The 22,980-nt window shown below is 41.5% G+C and overlaps 1 protein-coding gene across 3 annotated transcripts in view; it reads right to left on the bottom strand.

The window, feature by feature from the left end:
- thsd7ba (thrombospondin, type I, domain containing 7Ba) overlaps window positions 1-22,980 on the bottom strand; it is a 919,481-nt gene that overhangs the window by 135,322 nt on the left and 761,179 nt on the right. For all 3 annotated transcript variants that reach the window (XM_087989223.1, XM_087989224.1, XM_087989222.1), the window contains one exon: window positions 8,623-8,768. In XM_087989223.1, coding sequence (XP_087845349.1) covers window positions 8,623-8,768 — 146 coding nt within the window. The remainder of the gene's footprint in view (window positions 1-8,622; window positions 8,769-22,980) is intronic.

Genomic DNA, 22,980 nt, shown 5'->3' with positions numbered 1-22,980 from the left:
TCAAAGCAGATAAATGTGAGGTGATGCACTTTGGGAAGAATAACAGGAAGGCAAAATACTGGGTCAATGGAAAGATTCTTGGTAGTGTGGATGTGCAGAGGGATCTTGATATCCATGTACATAGATCCCTAAAAGTTGCCACCCAGGTTGATAGTGCTGTTAAGATAGGTCTTATTGGTAGGTGGATTGAGTTCCAGAGCCATGATGCTATGCTGCAACTGTACAAAACACTAGTGCAGCCTCAGTTAGAATATGGTGTACAGTTCTGGTCTCTCCATTACAGGAAGGATGTGGAAGCATTGGAAAAGGTGCAGAGGAGATTTACCAGGATGTTGCCTGGTCTGGAGGGAAGGCCTTATGAGGAAAGGCTAAGGGACTTGGATCTGTTCTCATTGGAGAGAAGAAGGCTAAAAGGAGATTTAATAGAAACATACAAGATGATCAGAGGATTAGATAGGGTGGACGGTGAGAGTCTTTTTCCTAGGATGATGGTATCAGCTTGTACAAGGGGGCATAGCTGCAAATTGAGGGGTGGTAGGTTTAAGACAGATGTCAGAGGCAGGTTCTTCACTCAGAGAGTGTAAGGGCATGGAATGCCCTGCCTGCCAATGTAGCTCACTAAGTCACATTAGGGGCATTTAAACAGCCCTTGGATAAGCATATGGATGATGATGGTATAGGGTAGGGGGAAATGCTTAGATTAGTTCAAAGGTCGGCACAACATCAAGGGCCGAAGGGCCTGTTCTGCACTGTATTGTTTGATGTCCTATGTTATAGAAGCAGAATTAATATTTCGAGTCATTATGATTCTTTGTGTTCTGTCATCATATTAACATTAATGCTGTTTCTCTCTCCACAGATGCTGCCAGATCTGCTGTTACTTCAGCATTTCCTGTTTTTATTTCAGATTTCCAGCATCTGCAATTATTTGCTTTTTTTTAAAGTTGGAGACATGTGAAACTTTGCAATCATGAACTTCTCATCCCACCTGAACCCACCAATTCTTTCAGATGAAATTACTCCCAAACTCTTGATGAAATCATTTAGTCTTTTTGTCATGTCGAGTAACCATTGCAAGAAATGAAAATTTACAAGGTATGCTATGAGCCACAAGCTGGTGAAAAAAAGCAAAATGGTGCTAATTGAAGTGTTTTTTTAATTGACTATTCTTGATAAAAAAAAAGCTTGCTTTTCAGGTCTTGCTTGTCTTTTGATTAAATTTAGGATTAGAGTGGTGATAGAAAAGCACAGCAGTTCAGATAGCATCCAAGGAGCAGGAAAATCGACGTTTCGGGAATTCCTTGGATGCTGCCTGAACTGCTGTGCTTTTCCAGCACCACTCTAATCCAGAATCTGGTTTCCAGCATCTGGAGTCATTGTTTTTACCTTTTTGATTAAATTTACCCAATCCTATCCTCTCCCATTATTTTGGGAATTTTCTCCCCTCCTCTACAGGTTTGTAGATGTATCAAATACTTTTGCACAGGAACAAGTCACTTAATGTAGCAAGTACATGCCAATGCCTTCCTTCAAAAACATTCTGCTGTCAAACCTCACTCTCCTTCTTGCCCACAACATTTCTCTTTTTCAAACAATGATAGAATTCACATTGGTACAATTTGCAGACACTGCTTCAATTCTGGCAGCAAAGAATCCCACAATTTAGCCATCTTCTGTCTCAAGAATTTTTTGAAACTTGTTTTTAATTATTGCAAATTTGTGGCTTCTGACTCATGCTTTGTCCTGCTGGAATTTCAATACGGCCTCCCTCTCCATACACATTTAGTCTTCGGGCTTGGTAACACAAAATGGCCAGCTCACCACACCACAGTATGAATGTCGAAGGTTTTTAGATTAGATTACTTACAGTGTGCAAACAGGCCTTTCTGCCCAACAAGTCCACACCGCCCTGCCGAAGCGCAACCCACCCATTCCCCTACATTTACCCCTTTTACCTAACACTACCGGCAATTTAGCATGGCCAATACACCTGGCCTGCACATCTTTGGACTGTGGGAGGAAACCGGAGCACCCGGAGGAAACCCACACAGACACGGGGAGAATGTGCAAACTCCACACAGTCAGTCGCCTGAGTCGGGAATTGAACCCGGGTCTCTGGCACTGTGAGGCAGCAGTGCTAACCACTGTGCCACCGTGCCGCCCACGGTGGTGTGGCTAATTTTGCAGGCAGTGAATCTCTAAGTCATGTGAGATAGTACTTCTGTCTGTCTCCAACAGGAAGCATCATATAATAGACTTGTTAGCCACTCAGAGGCCAGTAACTCCACACATTGGTAATATCAACCAGGAGTTGTGGCCAGTGTATTGCAGCTGTGAAAGTGATGCTCAGTATTTTCCTGGACATTTGAGTAAATCCAGGATGTGATTGGGGCCAAACTGACAGACCCCAGCGAGAGAAGGTGAATGTTAGAAAGGGAATTGGCGAAAGGGACAGTTACAAAGAGAGGCAAAACTATGTGAAGAGATCTCTGATTGGAGCCTGGCAAGTGGCACCATCTCCATTTAAACTGTCCAGCTGCTCACACAGGTAAACCTGCCAGCCTGCACGTTGAGTGCCAGCCTCTTCCACCAGTCAATCGAATCCATCTACCAGCCCACTGTAAAGGAAAGGCTGCCAGCATTCTCAAAGATCCATCCCACCCTGGCAATGTTTTTGTACAATCTCTACCATCAGGGAGAAGGTACAGAAGCCTGAACACATGCTCCAGCTGGTTTCCAAACAGTTGCTACCCTACAGTTGTTAGAATACTGAATAGACTCAGAAACTCTTAACATTCACCTGTACCTGTGTTTTTGCTTTTGCTGCTGTTTACCTATTATTTACTTATCTATGCTACTTAACTATGTGATCTGCCTGTATTGCTCGCAAGATAAAGCTTTTCACTGTGCCTCGGTACATGTGACAATAAATTCAATTCAAGTCAATTCAATTCAATACAAATCAATCCAATTTAATTCAATATTGGCATTGGGATGAGGTCAGCATCGAGTGTTTGGTGCTGAAAAGGCACAGCAGGTCAAGCAGCATCCAAGGAGCAGGAGAATCGACGTTTCGGGCATAAGCCCTTCATCAAGAATCAGGGCTTATGCACGAAACCTCGATTCTCCTGCTCCTCGGATGCTATCTGCCCTGCTGTGCTTTTCCAGCAGTCCTCACTTTTTCCACCAGGAGGAAGCTGTTAACTGGGCATTATTTGCCAACTTGGAAGCTTCAATTCAGGCACAAGCAGGTGACCACAGCAATACTTCCCTTGCAATGTATGAAATTGTGATGAGGGGAGCAGAAATGGGCAGGGACAAGGTGGTCATTGTGCATCCTCCTACTTTCTAACCTGCTGCTATCCATTACAACTCAGCCCTTAACATGTGAGCTTCAATTATAAACTATGAAGCTGCTTCAACCCAGCAATCTTCAAAAGTGAGAGACAAGTCTAACATCTGTTTGGTCCCCTCAGTTCTGTTCATCAGTAGATAAACCCATTGAAATATCCCACATCCTTCAGAGCTACATTTTCAAGCTATGTCAGTTTTCTTCAAGGAGAAAAGTTGTATGTTGGGAACATTGTGTTTCATCCTCACTAGTGTTTAAAACATTGGAACTGAAGGAACTGAATTATTTTTTGAAGAGTCAGAAAAAACACAATCCTAAATATTCTGCAGAGTTTTATGAGTTATTACCCAGTTAGAAGAGTATTTCAACATATAAACAGTTGTTTATCTGTAGCCTGAAAACCAGTTTTCTTTATGAAGCTATTTTCAAATTCAGTACAATGTACAACAATGAGAGCTTTTAGTAAAAGTCTCTTTATGATCTGGATAACCTGTCTTATAAATTGAAACCTGATGCTTGCAACAATTCATGTTGAAAAGTCCACATGATTGTCAGCCAGAAAGTCATAAAGGATAGCAATATAGATTAGATTAGATTACTTACAGTGTGGAAACAGGCCCTTCGGCCCAACAAGTCCACACCAACCCGCCGAAGCGTAACCCACCCATTCCCCTACATTTACCCCTTACCTAACACTACAGGCAATTTAGCATGGCCAATTCACCTGAGGTGCACATCTTTGGACTGTGGGAGGAAACCGGAGCACCCGGAGGAAACCCACGCAGACACGGGGAGAATGTGCAAACTCCACACAGTCAGTTGCCTGAGTCGGGAATTGAACCCAGGTCTCTGGTGCTGTGAGGCAGCAGTGCTAACCACTGTGCCACCGTGCCGCCCCATATACTCACTCATTACAAGCTATACCTGTTGTACCCGCATACTAATTTTTGTGACTAATGAATTAGAATTATAAATTCCTCAGCACTTCAAACTTCTGCAGTCATTCTCCATTTAAATAATGTTCTGCTTTTCCATTCTTTCAGTTAAACTGAACTTCACATTGTCCCACATTATTTGTCATCTGCTAAATTTGGCCCATTCACCCATTCAATCCATTTCATCAGCAACCTCTGTATGTCTTCTTCAAAGCATACTTTCATACCTCTGAAAAATTTAGTAACAATGCCTGTGTTTCCCTCATCTAAGTAATTGTTGTAAAGGGGTATAAGTCTGAGGATCCAGCACAATTCACTGTGGGACTTCACTCATTATATCCTGTCAATCAGGAAAAGATGTATTATGTACCTTCCTAGTTTTCTGCCAATGCACCAATCTGTCCATGCTAAATATGCTATCCCCTATAACATTATCGTTATTTTCCATGATAAACTTTGGTGTGGCATCTTGTTAATTGCCTTCTGAAACAAAACAGTATGTCTACAAGGTCTCATTCATCCACAATACATGTTACTCCTTCAAAGAACTCCAATAAATTGATCAAGATTTCAATTTGACAAAATCATGTTGACATTTTCCAACTACCTTGAGCTATTCTAAGTACACAACTATAATATCTTATTAATCAATTCTGACATTTTCTCAAACATAAACACCAAGTCAGTAGTTTCCTGTTTTGTGTTTCCATCCTTCTTGAACAGAGGAGTTATATTTGCTACTTTTCAGTCTGATGGGGTCTTTCCTGAAAAAGAGAATCTTGGAAAATGAACAGCAATGCATCTACTATCTCATTAGCTACTCTACAATGAAGTCTATCTAGATCTGAAGACTTGACAATCTATAATTTACCTAGTATCACCTTGCATATGATTGTGATCTTCTTTCTCCTTCCCACCTCCTGAGTTGCAGATATTGTTGGAACAGTTTTTCAGATCATGTACAGTGAAGACCAAAGCAAAATACTTCTGTTCTGAGGAAGTTCTAAAGGACGGTTACTGGAGCTGAAAGTTTAACTCTGATTTCTCTCCACAGGTGCTGCAAGATGTGCTGAGCTTTTCCAGTAATTTGTTTTTGTTTCTGATATCCAACATCCGCAGTTCTTTCAGTTTTTATAAAGCAAAATATCTGTTCATTTCTTCTATCATTTCTTTATTATCTCCAATTAACTTCTTATCCCCACTCTGCAGAGGCCAGGGAACTGAGCACACATGTGCAGGATGTGTTAGCTGTGGTTACTCATTAGTTTCACAAAGATAGAATGGAATCCCTTTGTAAATGAAATCTATTGGCTAAACTGTGGGATCCACAATGGCTACATGCATGGGGTCTATCACACCTTGCACCTGGGGATTGCAACAATGACTCTGGAAACTTTGGCTCAGTTAGTCAAGGTACAAATGGATGTCTTGGTTAGCCCTCCTGACATTGGTCATTACTTTGTTACATTTTGGATTCCAGAGGTAATTTAGGAGTGGATGTAAATGCTGAGAAAATGAATAACACCTTTATTACAAACAACGGTGAACATAGATGACTACAAGCATTTATTCATTCAGGAAGCCGTGGTCTGTCTAGTGTATTTTCTGTATTCTTTTCGGAGTGCTGCCATGTCATGATTCACTTTCACTACCAACTGCAATAAAGGAAGGCTGCTGACTTAGCTGCCCAGTGGCCTAAGAGGACTTGGTGATCATCCTCTGGTTGTTTAAAAATTGGTGGCACTTGGCAGCATTCACAGCTCCTGCACAGTTACGTTAGATGCTGAATTTCCAGCATCTACCGCTTTAGTGACAACCCCATAGGCATATCATCAGCCTGGATTCAGCATGGTCCTGGCTTCTCACTGTCTTCCGAGTATTAATGGCCATGTCTTTCTCAGCCTGCTGTTGGCTTCTCCAGAGCTTGTGATTTTTTCACAAGGTTTTAACATCAAACCTAAGCTCGAGTACACAACCACCAATGGAAGAGTATCTGAACTGGTTGAGAGTGTAAAAGGAATGATGCGACTCTGCATCCACTGAGGCATCTTCCCACTCTACCTTCTGATATTTAAATAACTGTGCCCTGGAGGTGTCAGTTTTCTGTTCTTGTGATTGACAGATTGAGAAAACAGAGATCATAGGGTTCTGCACTTCCAAATGTAACTCTCTAGAATTGGTTTGCATTCTGATCAATCCACACACACTGGAGGATATAGGAACACAATCGCTTCTGTTCATTGAAGGCCATGGCTAGTCATTAGGGTAGATACCCTCTTGACCCTATAGCCCTGCTTCACCATCTGCAATGGAGCAGACAGCATGCTACACTGTTAGCTCCAGACCTTTCTCCTCTAATGGCATTAAGAGGTGAGAAGTGGTGTTCTACCATTAGTTTGGCTTCTTTATTTCCCATTGTGATTCCCTGAAGGAACAAAGAAGTGGAATATCAGCTGTTTCAGAATGCCAGGAAGAAGAATTTTAATCATCCCAAAATAACAGGAACAACTTCTGACCTGTTCGCTTTGGGCGCATTTGAAAGCATTCAACATCTGGCCACTCTGAAATTACATTGCAAAATAGCCAGACTTTTACCTCTTTCTTGAATAGCATCTATTTCTTCAACTGGATATAGTGCAGTCTCACCCAATTACCACTGATATGGTTAGCTCTGCGTAATAAGGGAACCAAGCTGTGGAGTACTCACCCTTGTGGAGTGAAGATGGTAATTGATGTACTTCTGGCATTGCAGTTCTTCAAGTAACCGATGGCCATTGATCTTCCTTGTGACCTTTGACCAGAATTGCTTGTTTAGGTCTCCTCCTCCTGCCCTGTGGAACAGGACCTTCTGACTTCTCTGAGAAAAGTCTGGAGCCATCAATCAAATGCATGGCCATCTAGGACTCTTAGGTCATCATATTCCTGTTTCCAGCTCCTGGTATCCACTCCTTACCTCTTCATGTGGATATCCCTGCTTTTAATTTTTTTACACTTGCACTTCATGCACTTATTTACAAAACTCAAAATGCGATTGAACATTTAACCACGTGTGTTCACAGTGGAATTTCAAAAGCAAGTTGAGAAATTGTAGATTTCCAGTTTGAATTAGTGAAAATATATGTTCCAGCAGAAATTCAAATTAAAAATTATTCAAACAATGCAAATATTAAACTGTGGTAGGATTGTGAAATTGTGGCCAGAACTTTGGTTATTTAATCTCTGATATCTTTCAACATCAAGTATGTATAGCATTAGGTGCCAGGTGCATTGAGTACAAAATTTAAATTTTTTCAAAATTAATTATTTTTCTTGTTATCTGTATCTGGACCACTGTATTCAGTGGGGCTGGCATGGTGGCTCAGCTGCCTCACAGCACCAGGGACCTGGGCTTACTTCCACTTTCGGGTGACTGTATGAAGTTTTTACATTCTTCCTGTGTCTGTGTAGGTTTCCGCCAGGTGCTCCTGTGTCCTCCCACAGTCCAAAGTTGTGCAGCTTACGTAAATTGGCCCCACTAAATTGCCCATACTGTAGAGGGATGTGCAGGCTAGGTGGGTTAGTCATGGGGAATGCATCTTTACAAGGATAGGGGAGTGGATCTGGGTGGGGTGCCCTCTAGAGATTCAGTGTGGACTCGATGGGCTGAACAGCTTGCTTCCATATTGTAAGGTTTCTATTATTCTATTTCTGACATTTGTTCCAGACATTTTCAAGAAATCTACATTCTCCTTTCCATGATCAAATGTAAAATCTGATGCAAAATATTTAATTAAGGGTTTGGAAATTTTAACTGTTACTGTTTTAACCCTGGTAATACATTAGCAGCATGCTCCCACATTTGGGTACTCTTCTTCATCCATCTGCAAATCTATTGGTTCCAGTGGAAAGTTGAACTCAACTCACAAAGGAAAACAACTTGTTTTTTCAAACTACTTAGGTAACATCTGTCTGTATACTGATTGGATCTTGTGAGAGAAATGCTGTGCTGATGTCAAACAACTAATTCTGGAAAGAAGATGAAGAGAGACAGCTAGAACACAAAGACTGACATTTTGAATGCCTCATATAAATTTAATCTTCCGTCAGTTAAGGTAGGTAATTTATATCAGTCTGTAGCTCACACCTTTTAGAGAGAAATAATGCTAAGGTATGGAATTTGTAAGAGAAGGGTTAGCTTCAGCCTATGTGAATAAAAAAAGACACTAATTTGATCCTTTGTTAATATCCTTCCTCTTTTCAGCAACAGTTTACATTTATCAAAGGCTGCAACCATATATGCCTGCACAGAATAATTATGCAGTCCCTAGACAAGCTATAAAAATGTGAGAATCTTACCTCAACTTTGCAAGGAGACCATTCACTAAAATCCCAGCTATAACATGGCTTATTAAGGCAAGGCCGGTATTGAACCAGCTGAGAGGAACAGGGTCTTCCCTCTCCCTGGGTCTTTTGTAGTACACGCCTATCACGCTTCATTTGACCTAAAAAAGTAAATGAATGATTTTTATACTGGGCAGTGTGTCAAATTTGTTTAATGCTGGAACACACACACACACACACACACATATATATAAAGCAAATTTGGACAAACCTGCCACTTTCAAAACACACATATGAAGACAGAAAATGGTTAAAATATTAACAATAGCTAGTGGTTATGTTAAGTCTGAAAGCAAAGCATTTTGTTTGTAATGGCAAGTATTTTGCATGTCTGCATTCACCATCTGAAACTGACAACAATTTTGAGAATTTGGACATCTGCAGAACAACATGAAAATCTAGAAGCTGTAGACAATGAGTTTGCACTCCTTCATAAAATATACTGTAAACATTCTCACAGACTGTACTCTTTATTGCAAATATAGATTGATGAGAACTTCCACTCTTATATCACTAAAACGCTGGAAAAAGTTATATTTTGCTAAATGAGGCAAAACTGAGTTTAACAAAATACAAACTTGCCAATTATTGTTAAACACCATCAATGAACTCAAAAAGCTATTCTTTTTATTTGGAAAGTTAAAATTGTTGACATTGATTAAAAAATTCATACATTTTAGAGAAGTTTTGCTTTTCAGGTCTGTGTATCTTTATTTTATTTTTTAATGAAATCTGACTTTTTTGGATCAGCTCTTGTAAATAATGGTGGTAAAAGTGCAGAACTTCAACTATTGTTAATTTCCAGGTTTTTGGGTGTGTTACTATTTCTGTTTGCTTGATTGTCTGCTTTCTTGTTGACACCACTACTATGACACATCAACTCATCCTCTGATTCATTGCCAAGTTTAAGCTGCTGTTCAACAAGGGGAAAGCAACATCATGAAGATCACTAGATCTTTGTGGATAGTGTCATACCTCACTAGGTATCATGCTGAAAATTAAGCCTTGCTATTTCCAGAATTACCACAGATTTTAAAAACTTTATCAAAGTTCACAAAATTCCCCCAACTCACTGTCTTTTTAGGTTCAGGATGATAAAAAGCATAGACCATTTATCTGCACTAAACAAGAATTACAACTCATTACAAATAAACAAAGACATAGAGCTGTACAACATGGAAACACACCCTTTGGTCCAATTCATCCATACCAACCAGATATCCTAAATTAATCTAGGTCTATTTTCCAGCATTTGGCCCATATTCCTCTAAACCATTCCTATTCAGGTATCCATCCAGATACCTTTTACATGTCGTAATTTTACCAGCCTCCTCTGGCAGCTCATTCAATACACGCACCACTCTCTCCATGAAAAAATTGCCCTTTATGACCCTTTTAAATCTTTTCTCGCTCACCTTAAACCGATGCCATCTAGGTTTGGACACCCCTACCCTGGGAAAAAGATCTCAGCTATTTACCCTATCTATGTCCCTCGTGATTTTATAAACCTCTATAAGGTCACCTCTCAGCCTCTGATACTCCAGTGAAACTAGCCCCAGCCTATTCAGCCTCTCCCTATGGCTCAAACCCTCCAACCCTGACAGCATCCTTGTAATTTTTTTCCCTCCTTTCAAGTTAGTAAGAACTGTTGACATGTAAACTACTATTTAAAACTCTAATTCCCTTATAAGTACTCCATAGATATGCATACAGATGGAGAAAACATTGGTATTATGGGTAAAAGGAGAAACTGGAGAAGACAGTCAAAAGCATTTGTTAAGCTGCTCCTTTTGGCTTGCCAGGACTTGTTGCTCCTTAACCTCTCTTTCAGGTACTGCGACCTGCTTGCAGGAGGCATGGAGTAACTGGGTTTATACTATCTGATGTACTGTTTGAAAGTCTCGGCTTTCAACAGCTGAGGAAGGAAAATAAACTGTGTCTCTTCAGGTTTTAGCAATTTTTACTGAAAACAAAAGAACAGATCTCCCCTTCCACAGGTCTGAAGGTCTTCTGGCTAGACTATTTACTCGTAGCTGTTCAGCTATCCGAGAGTCTATCACATGGTTGTTGGAAGACTGAAGGCCTTTAGCATCAACTACTGGTCAGAACTCAACAGAGTAATCAGCTTCTTCTGGCTGGCCAAATGACCCTTCAGATCTGTTCCCTGACTTGAGCTCATCTGCAATAAGCCCACCCCTAATGATTGATGAAATAGCTGTTTAGAGTGCACTTACACTAGGTGTCAGGTAACCTTTTTAAAAATACAACAATCCCTTTCATTATCCTTGGTTTTTAAAACAGTCCTTTTCCCATGTCAATCCACAAGTAAAATAAAAACAATCTCTACAATAACTTTCTTCAAGGTAAATCTTATTGATTCATCACTAATTGAAAAATTTAGATCAATGCATTGACATTTAACATGCAGGCTTGTTTCTTGGTCAACCTGAGCATCAAGCAATTAAGACCTGCAATGGTCATTGCAGTGATTACAGATTTAGGTCTCTATGACTGTGAAATGCTGAATACTATATATCACACAGGCTATGTTTTATGCCACTATTATGTGCAGCATTTTAAAAAAAGGCTTACATTGCCTTTGACACTGAAGAAACAGTCTCTAAGCTATTTGATTCATGTTGGGTGTCAGTGCTTTTTGAATTTCCAAAAACAGCTAGCTGATATCATTTTACAAGTTTAGTCTGATACTGTTGAGATTTTAAAACAATATGGCAGCAGGTTTCCTTTGACATTTATACAAAGGATGCTAAATATCAGCATATTTTGGCAAAGTGGCATCTTTTGTCGAATTTCATGGGGGATTTATCTCTGTGAGGCCTTGTGTTTTCTGATGATGTAATCTCAAATGTATGTCCTCCACACTCCTGTGGAGACCTCCATCATCTGATGCTCACCTGATTCTCCTACTCACTCTAACCAGAAGTATTTGCCACTACTGGGATACCTCAGGATCCCGATGCCAGTGTCATCTTTAAAAGGTTGTTTTACATCCAGTCAAGCACTGTCAGTCTGACACTGTCCTGCATAGGTTTTGACCTTTGCCCCAGACATAGCAGTTTGGCAGAAATTGGAGGAGATTGTCGATGGGGTGATCCAGATGATGGGCATTGTTTTTCCTATAAGACTAACAGAGAAGACCATGACATCAGACCCTAGCAACCTAGTTCAAGATGGCCACCTGGTTAGGGATGTCTCCAGCCATCTGGATGAAAACCAAGCAGTGTAGGAAAAAGGTCAACAACCTTCTCTGTTCTGCTAGAGAAAGTGTCACTATATTCTCTCTGTTACGTCATATTCACAGACAATTCCCACCAAGGTTCATGCTCCATTACTCTCACTGTTGCCTGCAACACTTTCCCTCACCCACTTCCATCCACCTAACTCACCAATGTCACTAAGCCTGCGTGGCCTTTGAACTGCCGACACACTCACATTGCACATCTCTCCACCTTTCCCCCCTCCTGCACCCACACTAACAGCTGTGCTCACCTACTTTGTCTCACTGAATTCCTCCTTTTTAGTAATTCCAGGATAAGACAATTCATGATAGAAAGAGCCAAGACACATGGCGGGGTGTCTGACTTTCGGCTCCTCAACCGTATGAGGAGAAGAACCTGACCCTGACCATGACCTGCTTTAAATGGATGAATGATTGTACCCAAGCACTGGTCTGATATCAGAGGCAGTTCTTGACTTACTGCAGCAGGGCCTTCTGACTGAAAGGTGGGCCTTCTGACCACCTAAAACAATAAAGCAGATAACTAAAGTCAAGTGAAACATACCACATAGCTTTGAGGTAAGAGGGGGTAAGTTTAAAGGAGATATGAGAGGTAAGTTTTTTTAGACAGAAGATGTTAAGTACCTGAAATCGCTGCCAGGGGAGGTGGTGGAGACAGATACCACAGCAATGTTTAAGAGGCATCTTGACAAATGCATAAATAGGCAGAGAATAGAGAGATATGGACCACGTAGAGACAAAATGTTTTTAGTTTAGAAAGACATCATGTGTTGGCACAGTCTTGGTGGGCCAAAGCAGCTGTTTTTCTGCTCTACTGTTCTTTGTTCTTTGTTAAAACATAGACTAACTGCTCTAAAGAAAATACTTGGTTTCTTTTCTCTGTCTTTTTTTTTCAATTGAGCAGTAAGAAATTTAGAAGGAACAATTATACAATATGCCAAACCAAATTACTTCAGAACATTTGTTGTTTTTTTATGTATTAGTTTTACTATCCTGAAGATTTAAAACACAATTGCTTGCCTTTTTTTTAGCCTCACCAATAAATTTCCCATAAACTCAGAGATTTCTACTTTTTTGAAATAGCTTGCTTACACAAGGGCGAAGAAAATACTTTGAGGTAGTAACATTATGCAATTTTGCCTGTCTCAGGACTCATCCACTCCAATACACAACTTTGACTGTTCACCACATTTTATTCTTTGTTTCAGTGAGGTGATCCAAGCCTGCTGCAGATTCACTTACACAAGTGTCCCATTCATCTATCATTACTGTGCTTACTGACCCACATTATTTGACCTCAAGCAATGCCTTGATATAAAAAATTCTCATCCTTATCTCCAAATTCGTCGATGACCTGAATGCCCTCTGTCTCTGTAATCTCCTCCAGCTGTGCAACTCGCTGAAATATCTGTATTCATCTAATTCTAGGTCTGTAAGTCATCCCTGAATTTAACTCCTCCACCATTGACATGTCTTGTTTCAGTTAATAGTTTCACACAATAGTGCATTTGCTTGAAATTCCCTCTCTTCTGCAAATCTCTACCTCACTGTCCTTTAAGATACTTACTAGAACTTATTTCTTTGGTCAAGCTGTTATCCTGCCATTACCTTACATGGCTCAGTATCTATTTTGAAACAATCTTTTTTTCTAAATTTATTCAGGGAAACACAGACTTCACCGAGTGGGCCAGCATTTATTGACCATCTCGGATTGCCCTTGAGAAAGTGGTGATCTGCCTTCTCAAACAGTGGCAGGCCATTAGATGTAGACTCCTAGAGAGATAATGAAGATAGAACGTATTGGGGATACTCAGTAGTTCTGACAGCATCTGTGATGAAAGAAACAGAATTAACATTTTGAATCCAACATGACTCTTCTTTAGAAGCTAGGGCATTGACCCAGTGATCCGAAGGCATAGAGATGCATTTCCAAGTCAGGATGATGAATGGCTTAAAGGGAACTTGGGTGGTATTCCCATGTATGTGCTGCTTTTGCCCTTCAAGATAATGTAGTTTGGAAGGTGCTGTCTAAGCAACCTTAATCAAGTACACATTGCTGTTACTGAGAGCTTGTAGTGTAAGGAGTGAATGTTTATTGATGTGGTGCCAATCAAGCAGCTGCTTTGTACTGCATGTTGGCAAGCTTCAATGACAGGAGTGTATTTACAGCTGAATTCAGCCAGATAAGTGGGGAGTATTCCATCACAATCCTGTCTTGTAGACAGTGGATGGAAGCTGTGCAGACAGGAGGTGACCTGCTCACTGTACAATTCCTGCATCTGACCTGAGCGGTAAAGAATAAAATATCATAGAGCACTTATAGTGATTGGAACCAGGTTGACCTCATTAACTTCAAGATTGATGATCGGACTTGTTAACTTGAGCTAATCAGGGAAGTCCTGGCTAGGGTGTCCCTGGAGAAAGTGCATGTGGTGTCCATCAACACGAGTGGAGTGGAGTGGATAAGAGAGAGGAGTGGAGTGGAGAAGAGAGAGGAGTGGAGTGAAGTGGATAAGAGAGAGGAGTGGAGTGGAGTGGATAAGAGAGAGGAGTGGAGTGGAGTGGAGAAGAGAGAGGAGTGGAGTGGAGTGGAGAAGAGAGAGGAGTGGAGTGGATAAGAGAGAGGAGTGGAGTGAAGTGGATAAGAGAGAGGAGTGGAGTGGATAAGAGAGAGGAGTGGAGTGGAGTGGAGTAGATAAGAGAGAGGAGAGGAGAGGAGAGGAGATGAGAGGAGAGGAGAGGAGAGGAGATCAGGGGAGAGGAGAGGAGAGGAGATCAGGGGAGAGGAGAGGAGGGGAGAGGAGATCAGGGGAGAGGAGAGGAGGGGAGAGGAGATCAGGGGAGAGGAGAGGAGGGGAGAGGAGAGCAGGGGAGAGGAGAGGAGGGGAGAGGAGATCAGGGGAGAGGAGAGGAAAGGAGATCAGAGGAGAGGAGAGGAGATCAGGGGAGAGGAGAGGAGATCAGGGGAGAGGAGAGAAGATCAGGGGAGAGGAGAGAAGATCAGGGGAGAGAAGAGGAGAGGAGATCAGGGGAGAGGAGATCAGGGGAGAGGAGAGGAGAGGAGATCAAGGGAGAGGAGATCAGGGGAGAGGAGATCAGGGGAGAGGAGAGGAGATCAGGGGAGAGGAGAGGAGATCAGGGGAGAGGAGAGGAGAGGAGATCAAGGGAGAGGAGATCAGGGGAGAGGAGATCAGGGGAGAGGAGAGGAGATCAGGGGAGAGGAGATCAGGGGAGAGGAGAGGAGATCAGGGGAGAGGAGATCAGGGGAGAGGAGAGGAGATCGGGGAGAGGAGATCAGGGGAGAGGAGAGGAGATCAGGGGAGAGGAGAGGAGAGGAGATCAGGGGAGAGGAGAGGAGAGGAGAGGAGATCAGGGGAGAGGAGAGGAGATCAGGGGAGAGGAGAGGAGAGGAGATCAGGTGTTTCCTTTCTTCCTGGTGGTGGAAACTGAATAAAGATTTGTATGCCTGATGTCTTTCACTGTGTCCTACACTGAAACACACACAACATGGATGCTGGGGAAAACATAAGCACTACTACAGTTAGGCAGTAGTGTGGAAGAAAATTTAAAAATATACATAACCAGAAGACTAGCATCTCCTCAGTTCAGGTGACTGACTCCAAGCTGCCTGGTCACAGCAACTGTACTGTGCACAAGCAAATACAGGGTGACCTGGTGACAGGATCCTGGCCTCTGTGCAGTTATTTCAGCATTATAAGCAGGAGCAGAGAAAAATATTAGCACTTTAATACACCTCTGCAGCAATTATATCAAGGGCAATAAGGCTCATAAAAGGCCTTCCCATCCATCAACATATGAGGCCCTTAAATAGTGAATTGATGTTAATGTGTTCTAAATGGCCATCATCTCTCAGGAGCTGCAAGGGCCTCAGCTTTAGTCCTTAATCACAAGAAAAAAATATCCTGCTGGTCATTTGATGGGCTTGACAAACATATAATAGTAGCAGCCCTTCCCCAGTGGAGTTAAACTGGGACTATGACCATTCTGCCTCACTCAGGGTTAATTGCAAATTTACAATTTATCTTTATGGGGACAAATGGGGAAATAAAGGTTATTGCATCAAGCATGAAAATCTGAAGGTCTTTTAAGAAGTAACATTTTCATGACAACACTTAGGTTTGATTTTAGTTTTGAAAACCTCTTCCAGTTTCATGGCCACTCACAAGAGTGAGGTGGGCACTCCAGAGAACAGATTACTGAAGTGTTGACTTTAGTGTTCAGTACTAAAACCAAGCTCTTCTGAGGGTCCTTAAAAATTATTGCTATGTATTTGTTATGTATTTCAAAACACAAATATACCAAGCATTCGATGTGTCCATCCACTCTAGAAGATTTATCAATAAAGATATTTTTCTGTATTGCTAGCTTCAGGCTAAAAGAGAAAATCAAGCAGTAAGGTCACAGCTGACAAACAGCCTGTACTAAAATGTTGAAGAAGTAAATCAAGACCAGCCTAGAATCTAAAGTGTGCTTTTATTGAACATTCTAAAAACCTCACACAATGTATTCCTGAATTATTCATATCATATCCATAGGTGGTCATACTGTTGGAGAATTAGGACTAAACATAACAACAGGAAAGCAGTGACAGAGGGAAGACATTTACTGAAATCAGAAACAAACTTGAATTAACTCTTGAGTTTCAAAGACAAATGTCAATATAGTGTATTCAATTCGAACTAAGCAATTGTTTGATGCCCACTACATGGTTTGGTTGAGTCATGAAGACTATTGGAACAATAACTTGAATGGAACATCACACCCTCAGTGAAATTTATTACTTCCACAAATGCAGATAAGGGCAGCTGTTAAAGAAAAGAGGTCTATCAGAAATGTTTTCAATGTCCTTGTGCTATAGTGTAGTTATAGATTCAGAATCTACAAAATCTGGCTTCACAACATCCAGAGCTTTGATGCTACAGGTACTTTTCAGGTCTAAGCTCAGTATCCAAAGTTGGCATCATTTTGCTGCAGTTGGTAGCATGGTTATTAACAGTAGATAGAGAGTACTAACATTCAGTGTGTAATGTTGATTTGGCACCAAAGCTACAATTTTCAACCTCAACATTTCATTTAATGCACTCTCTTAAATGCGTACAGCAGCAGGAAGGACCCTTGACAAGAACATTTTAAAGGCAACATCAATACTTTCAGGATAGATGCTGATTGTTTTTTAAACTTGGTTCAGAGTGGGTTTGGAGAGGCGCCATGAGCTTTCGACTCCTCCTTAAAGTTGCTGAAGTCAACAGGAATCATGTTGTTTCTGGAGATGGTGTTGTAGTCATCAGGGATTTGGGACCTTGGGCAAGAAAGCAAGAGACAGGAAAGGCACCACTGAGGAGGAAAAGCCCACAGAGGGGGAAGAGAAGTCAGCAAAAAATCTTACCCAAATGGGTCTTTCTGGAGCAGTGTGCACATCAGTTCCATTTTACAAAGGATGCAGACACAGAAATCTGCCAGCTTTTGCTGCTATAACATAGCCTGAGCACAGAATGAGAAAGCTGCTATTGACTGTGTAGGCAACCACAGCCACCAACCTCTCAGTGTCAGACTGCTTCCAGGATAGAGCAGGCTACATCTCCAACATTTCCCAGTTTGGCAGTCGTTACTGTGTAAAGGAGGTAACAGTCACACTGTATGAGGGTAATTGTACTGGAGAGAGAGCAGAGGAAATTTACCAGGATGTTACCTGAGCTGGAGAGTTTTTGTTATGAAGACAGACTGAACAGGCTGGGGTTATTTTTCTCTGAGTAGAGGAGACTGAAAGGGCAAATAATTGAGATTTATAAAATTATGAGGGGGGTTGACCAGTTGGACAGGAAAAAACTTTTCCCCTTGATGAACATATCAATGATCCAGACTGTGGAGGGAAACTGGACCTCACTACCTGTAAGGGCAGTACAGGCAGAAACCCTCATAACATTTAAGAAGTATTCAGATGTGCACTTGTAATGCCAAGACATAAAAAGCTATGTACAAAGTTCTGGAAACTGGGATTAGAATAATTGGGTGACTGTTCTTTTTCATTGGCAAAGACTCAATGGTCCAATGGGCCTTTCTGTATGCTGTAGATCTTTATGTCTCTGAAGGGGAAGTCTACATCACCACAGAGACTGGGCTGGCATAGAATCAGACACTATCACAGTGGCATGTCCTACCATCTCCACTGCTATTGTACCAGTGATGAGAAGCATTGGGTCACTTCTCCCAATGGTACAGCATTGAGTAAGGTAACTAATTAATGGAGAACTGAAGTCTGCCTTACTAATAGTGTAACCCTTTCCCGCATGTTCCCTTCTGACACTGCAGAACATAATCCCTCATTTCACTAACCAGGGCTTAACAAGTTTGTTCTAGAGAAACTCCAGTTATATAGCTTCCTATTGTTGGACATTTGCTGTAGTTACAGCAATGGCTATTGTTCCCAATGGCACCACCTGGTTAGGAGAACTATCAACCATTTGATGGGCTGGCACGTCTTGGAATGGGATTTTCTGCCATGTGGAAGTGCAAGCCTTGTCCCGACCCAATCAATGCTATAGAGGCCAGAAAGACACGGCAGGGTGACTCAAGCTAATTAGATTACTTACAGTGTGGAAACAGGCCCTTCGGCCCAACAAGTCCACACCGCCCTGCCGAAGCGCAACCCACCCATACATTTACCCCTAACCTAACACTACGAGCAATTTAGCATGGCCAATTCACCTGACCTGCACATCTTTGGAATGTGGGAGGAAACCGGAGCACCCGGAGGAAACCCACGCAGACACGGGGAGAACGTGCAAACTCCACACAGTCAGTCGCCTGAGGCGGGAATTGAACCCGGGTCTCTGGTGCTGTGAGGCAGCAGTGCTAACCACTGTGCCACCGTGCCGCCCACCGAAATTGAATTCACCATTAATCTTTTGCGTGTGAGGTGTTGCAAAGTAACTACCTCCAGGTAAAATACTGGCCTTTTTAGAAGGATAGGGGATAAATTGTCTTCCTTCTAGCTATTACACATGGGCGGCACGGTGGCACAGTGGTTAGCACTGCTGCCTCACAGCACCAGAGACCCGGGTTCAATTCCCGCCTCAGGCGACTAACTGTGTGGAGTTTGCACGTTCTCCCCGTGTCTGCGTGGGTTTCCTCCGGGTGCTCCGGTTTCCTCCCACAGTCCAAAGATGTGCAGGTCAGGTGAATTGGCCATGCTAAATTGCCCGTAGTGTTAGGTAAGGGGTAAACGTAAGGGTATGGGTGGGTGGCGCTTCGGCGGGGCGGTGTGGACTTGTTGGCCCGAAGGGCCTGTTTCCACACTGTAAGTAATCTAATCTAATCTAATTAAGAAGTAGACACAGTGGGCTCACTACATTTGCAGGAGGGGGGCCTTGCCCATGTTGCCAGATGTCATCATGGCATACCATGGCTCCATAAGCACCTTGTCTAAATGTTGGTGTGTGTCACGTCTTACAACCTATTAATATTAAGTTAAAAATCACACAACACCAGGTTATAGTCCAACAAGTTTAATTGGAAGCACACTAGCTTTCGGAGCGATGCTCTTTCATCAGGTGATTGTGGAGGGCTCGATCGTAACACAGAATTTATAGCAAAAATTTGCAGTGTCAACACACAGACAATCAATTTTTCAATGTATAATTTCAGTTACATCACACTGCAAATTTTTGCTATAAATTCTGTGTTACGATCGAGCCCTCCACAATAACCTGGTGTTGTGTGATTTTTAACTTTGTACACCCCAGTCCAACACCGGCATCTCCAAATCGTGAAATCTATTAATATGTAGCTACTGTATGACAATGCTCAGTACAACATGTTAATAACACTCAATATCCTGGCAACAGGCATGGAAGCCTTTGTTCTGCATATTCCCTCAATTTTTAAGCCATTATGTCAAGCTAGAGGCTGCCCACTGGGTGATAAGGACTGTCCGCTGACTTTGGCTCGTGACCTCTGTGCATGATCCAACGATGTGTGACCAGCAGGCAGGCATGCTGAAAGCCATGCTGCCATACAGAATCTTATCCATTTCTCTCCTGGCCAGAACCTCTGTCTGAATTATAATGATCAACTCTACCTCTTCCAGTAGGGTAAAGTGCCTGACTTTTCTCCAGTTAGATATTGCAGGTTGTTATTATGCGCCACCAATATTTAATGTGTGTCAGTGAGTATAGTTGATGATGTACTTGGCATAGTTTGGTTGTTGGCATAGTGCTCAAGTTTTGAGGTAGTGTGACAATTATAACAGTGATAACAATCTCAGGAAGAGACCAAACTAAGAATACTTAGTATGCGTTGTAGATATTATCGGATGTCATTCACCAAGTGAAACAGGAATAATAAATGGAGTAATGTATGGAACTAATGGTCCATTTGAAAGAATAAGGCATTTGAAGATGTATTCACTGACCTTGACCAGAAATGTAGAGTCATTCAATTTCTTCCTGCTTTTCATGCAAATCCTCAGGGCTCAGCTGCTCAGTGATAGCTACTTGCTTTCACTCTATGGTGCCTGCATGGCAGATAAACAGCCTCCTGTCCATTTCTTGCATCAAAGCCTCCAGTTCTGTGCCAGAGAAACATAAAACCCTCTGCCTGTTTTCATATTCACTCTTCTTCCAGCTCAGAATGTCTTGTGTAACCACTTCTTCCAGACAGAATATAATTTCACGAGAAAAGGAATACTCTGACTTTAAAGTTGACAGCCCAACTTTATTTGGTCCAAGTGTGTCATGAATGTTGGTCCACTGCTAAGTCATGTGTTCATTGAACAACAGAATTAACACTAGGCTGCATGCTAATATTCTTTAAATTAGCATGCTGTCAGTATTTGATGCTATAGCTATGAGTTAATCATTCTTTGAGATTGCTTTGCCCCCACTTGGGGCCTTATGCAAATTTATGCCTTGATGTTGGAAGTTGAACAATTTACCATGGATTTCCAGGTTGGTTGAGATTCAATAGCTCTGATTCCTTTTGACCCCAAACTATTTTTTAAGAGAGCTTGTACAGCCAAAAATGGTGGTGGATGTAAATTAAGTGGCTGTCTAGAGAGAGGCTGATGGAATATAACACTAAGTGTCAAGGAAATTTCCAAAAGTCTGGACTATCATATCTTGCATCTCCAAAGATGAGGGGTTGATGATCCCTTGCTCAACAAGTTATCGCCCTGTAGATCATGTCCCAAACTGCAGACACATTTTGTGTTTCTCCCTTTGAAAGAATACACAAGGACAGGAACTAAAATGCCAGTTTAATTTCTACTGGAGTATATCATTGGCAATGAACTCATTCAGGTGTACCAGTGTAGGTCTGAGAGTTAGCGTGCTGTCACAGTATTGTCTCTAGTTATCAATGTTGCAGGTAAATCCCTTTCTCAATTCGAGTGCTACAAATCAGTAAAAAGACAATAGGACAACTAAAGGATTCTCTTTCACCATTAATACTACAATTCCAAGTTAAAACTGTCCACAATACTTTGGGGTTCTGACCCATGTCGAGAGTGTAGTGCTGGAAAAGTACAGTAGGTCAGGCAGCATCCGAGGAGCAGGTGAATCGACATTTCAGGCAAAGCCCTTCATCATCTGATCCATGGTCATAACAGTGCAATTCTTTACACATGGAGCTATTTATTCTAATTCCACTTCCTGTCTTTCTTCTGTATTCTTACGTACGTTTTCCTTTCAAATAACTGTCCAATTCCATTGTAAATATTAAAACCTCTGCAACTAAAGTTGCTTGTATAAAGCATTTCATGACCTGTGTGTGAAAAAAATGTAAATTTCCCCTTTGTTCTTCTAATAATAATTTGAGTCTTAACTCCAGTGTTACTAATTCACCAACCATAAACAATCTCTCCCTATTTATTTTCACCACTCAACATGATTTTATTCAGCTCCGTTTTAAACTTACCTAGTCTCGTGAGGAAAGATCCATTTTCTCAAGCTTTTCTTCATTACCATCTCTTTAATCATTCACAATTAATTCAAACTGATTAAATTTAAAATATATTCACCTCTATCTTTTGTTTAAAAAACAACTTTCAAATTGCCACTTGATGGCTATGCTCTAAGAGGAGGTTTCTATTCAACACCTTCAAAGTTAGATTGCAGTCAAGGGATTATCAATGATTGATCTTCAGCTGTCCATATTCACATGAAAAATGAAACATGTTGAAGTTGAAATTCCAGCTGACAAATATTATAGAGATGCACAACTATTAAAAGCAAAAAAAAGAGAATGCTTACCTCATAGGAGTTTATTTTTTTAAATTTTGAGTCTTATACTTATGCATATCTATCTATTTATCTATCTATCCATATATATATATATATATACATACACACTTATTAATTCCTTTTTTTTTGTTCTAATCATTTGAACAGTAGGAGCCAGCAATTTATGAAACCTAACATTTAGGGAATCGGACGTTCCAATATTTACTATGAGACTATTTTGAAACCTCCTCAGAACAAGAGCAGAGCTCAGCTCACTGCAAGGTTTTCTACAAGTCACACATAAGAGCTCAAGGCTGATTGAAGACAAAGTCAAAGGACACAGGCAGTTCAAGGGAAAGTATAAGTCTGTAACAGACTGGGCAGACAGAAGCAAGTTCCATGTCAAGGTGTGCTGCTACTGAACTGCAAAGAAGGCAACTGAACTTCACTGTGTGTTTGGAGCTCAGGAAGATGTCACAAGAGCTGTTGAATACTTCTGCGTTGTTAGGATGCAGGAGGCAGTTCTCTAAGCCAGTGAGCAAGATTAGGGCTGAGGGAAAATGCCCATAACAACAATAGCTTGGTGAAGCTAGCTGCCAATAAATAAAACAACTCGAGATGTATCTGTATTTTGATGTTTCCAGGGAAGCGTAGTCCCAGGAGAGGAGGGTGAAGTACCAGATCATGAGTAGCTGTTGAGGCAGGTCAGGATCGAGCAGTGTTTGAGGGCGTTCCAAACAGAATATGTTGGAATGCCTTGTAAGGTTTAATGAGATTTGGTGATCCATAGTGTCACTAACATCTGGAGAACTGCTG

Source organism: Chiloscyllium plagiosum, unplaced genomic scaffold (assembly GCF_037043375.1).
Source record: "Chiloscyllium plagiosum isolate Xiang-an unplaced genomic scaffold, Cpla_swu_hap1 HiC_scaffold_7, whole genome shotgun sequence".
NCBI lineage: Eukaryota > Metazoa > Chordata > Chondrichthyes > Orectolobiformes > Hemiscylliidae > Chiloscyllium > Chiloscyllium plagiosum.
Note: the sequence above shows the minus strand (reverse complement) of the source record. Positions and strands in the feature narration are given on the sequence as shown.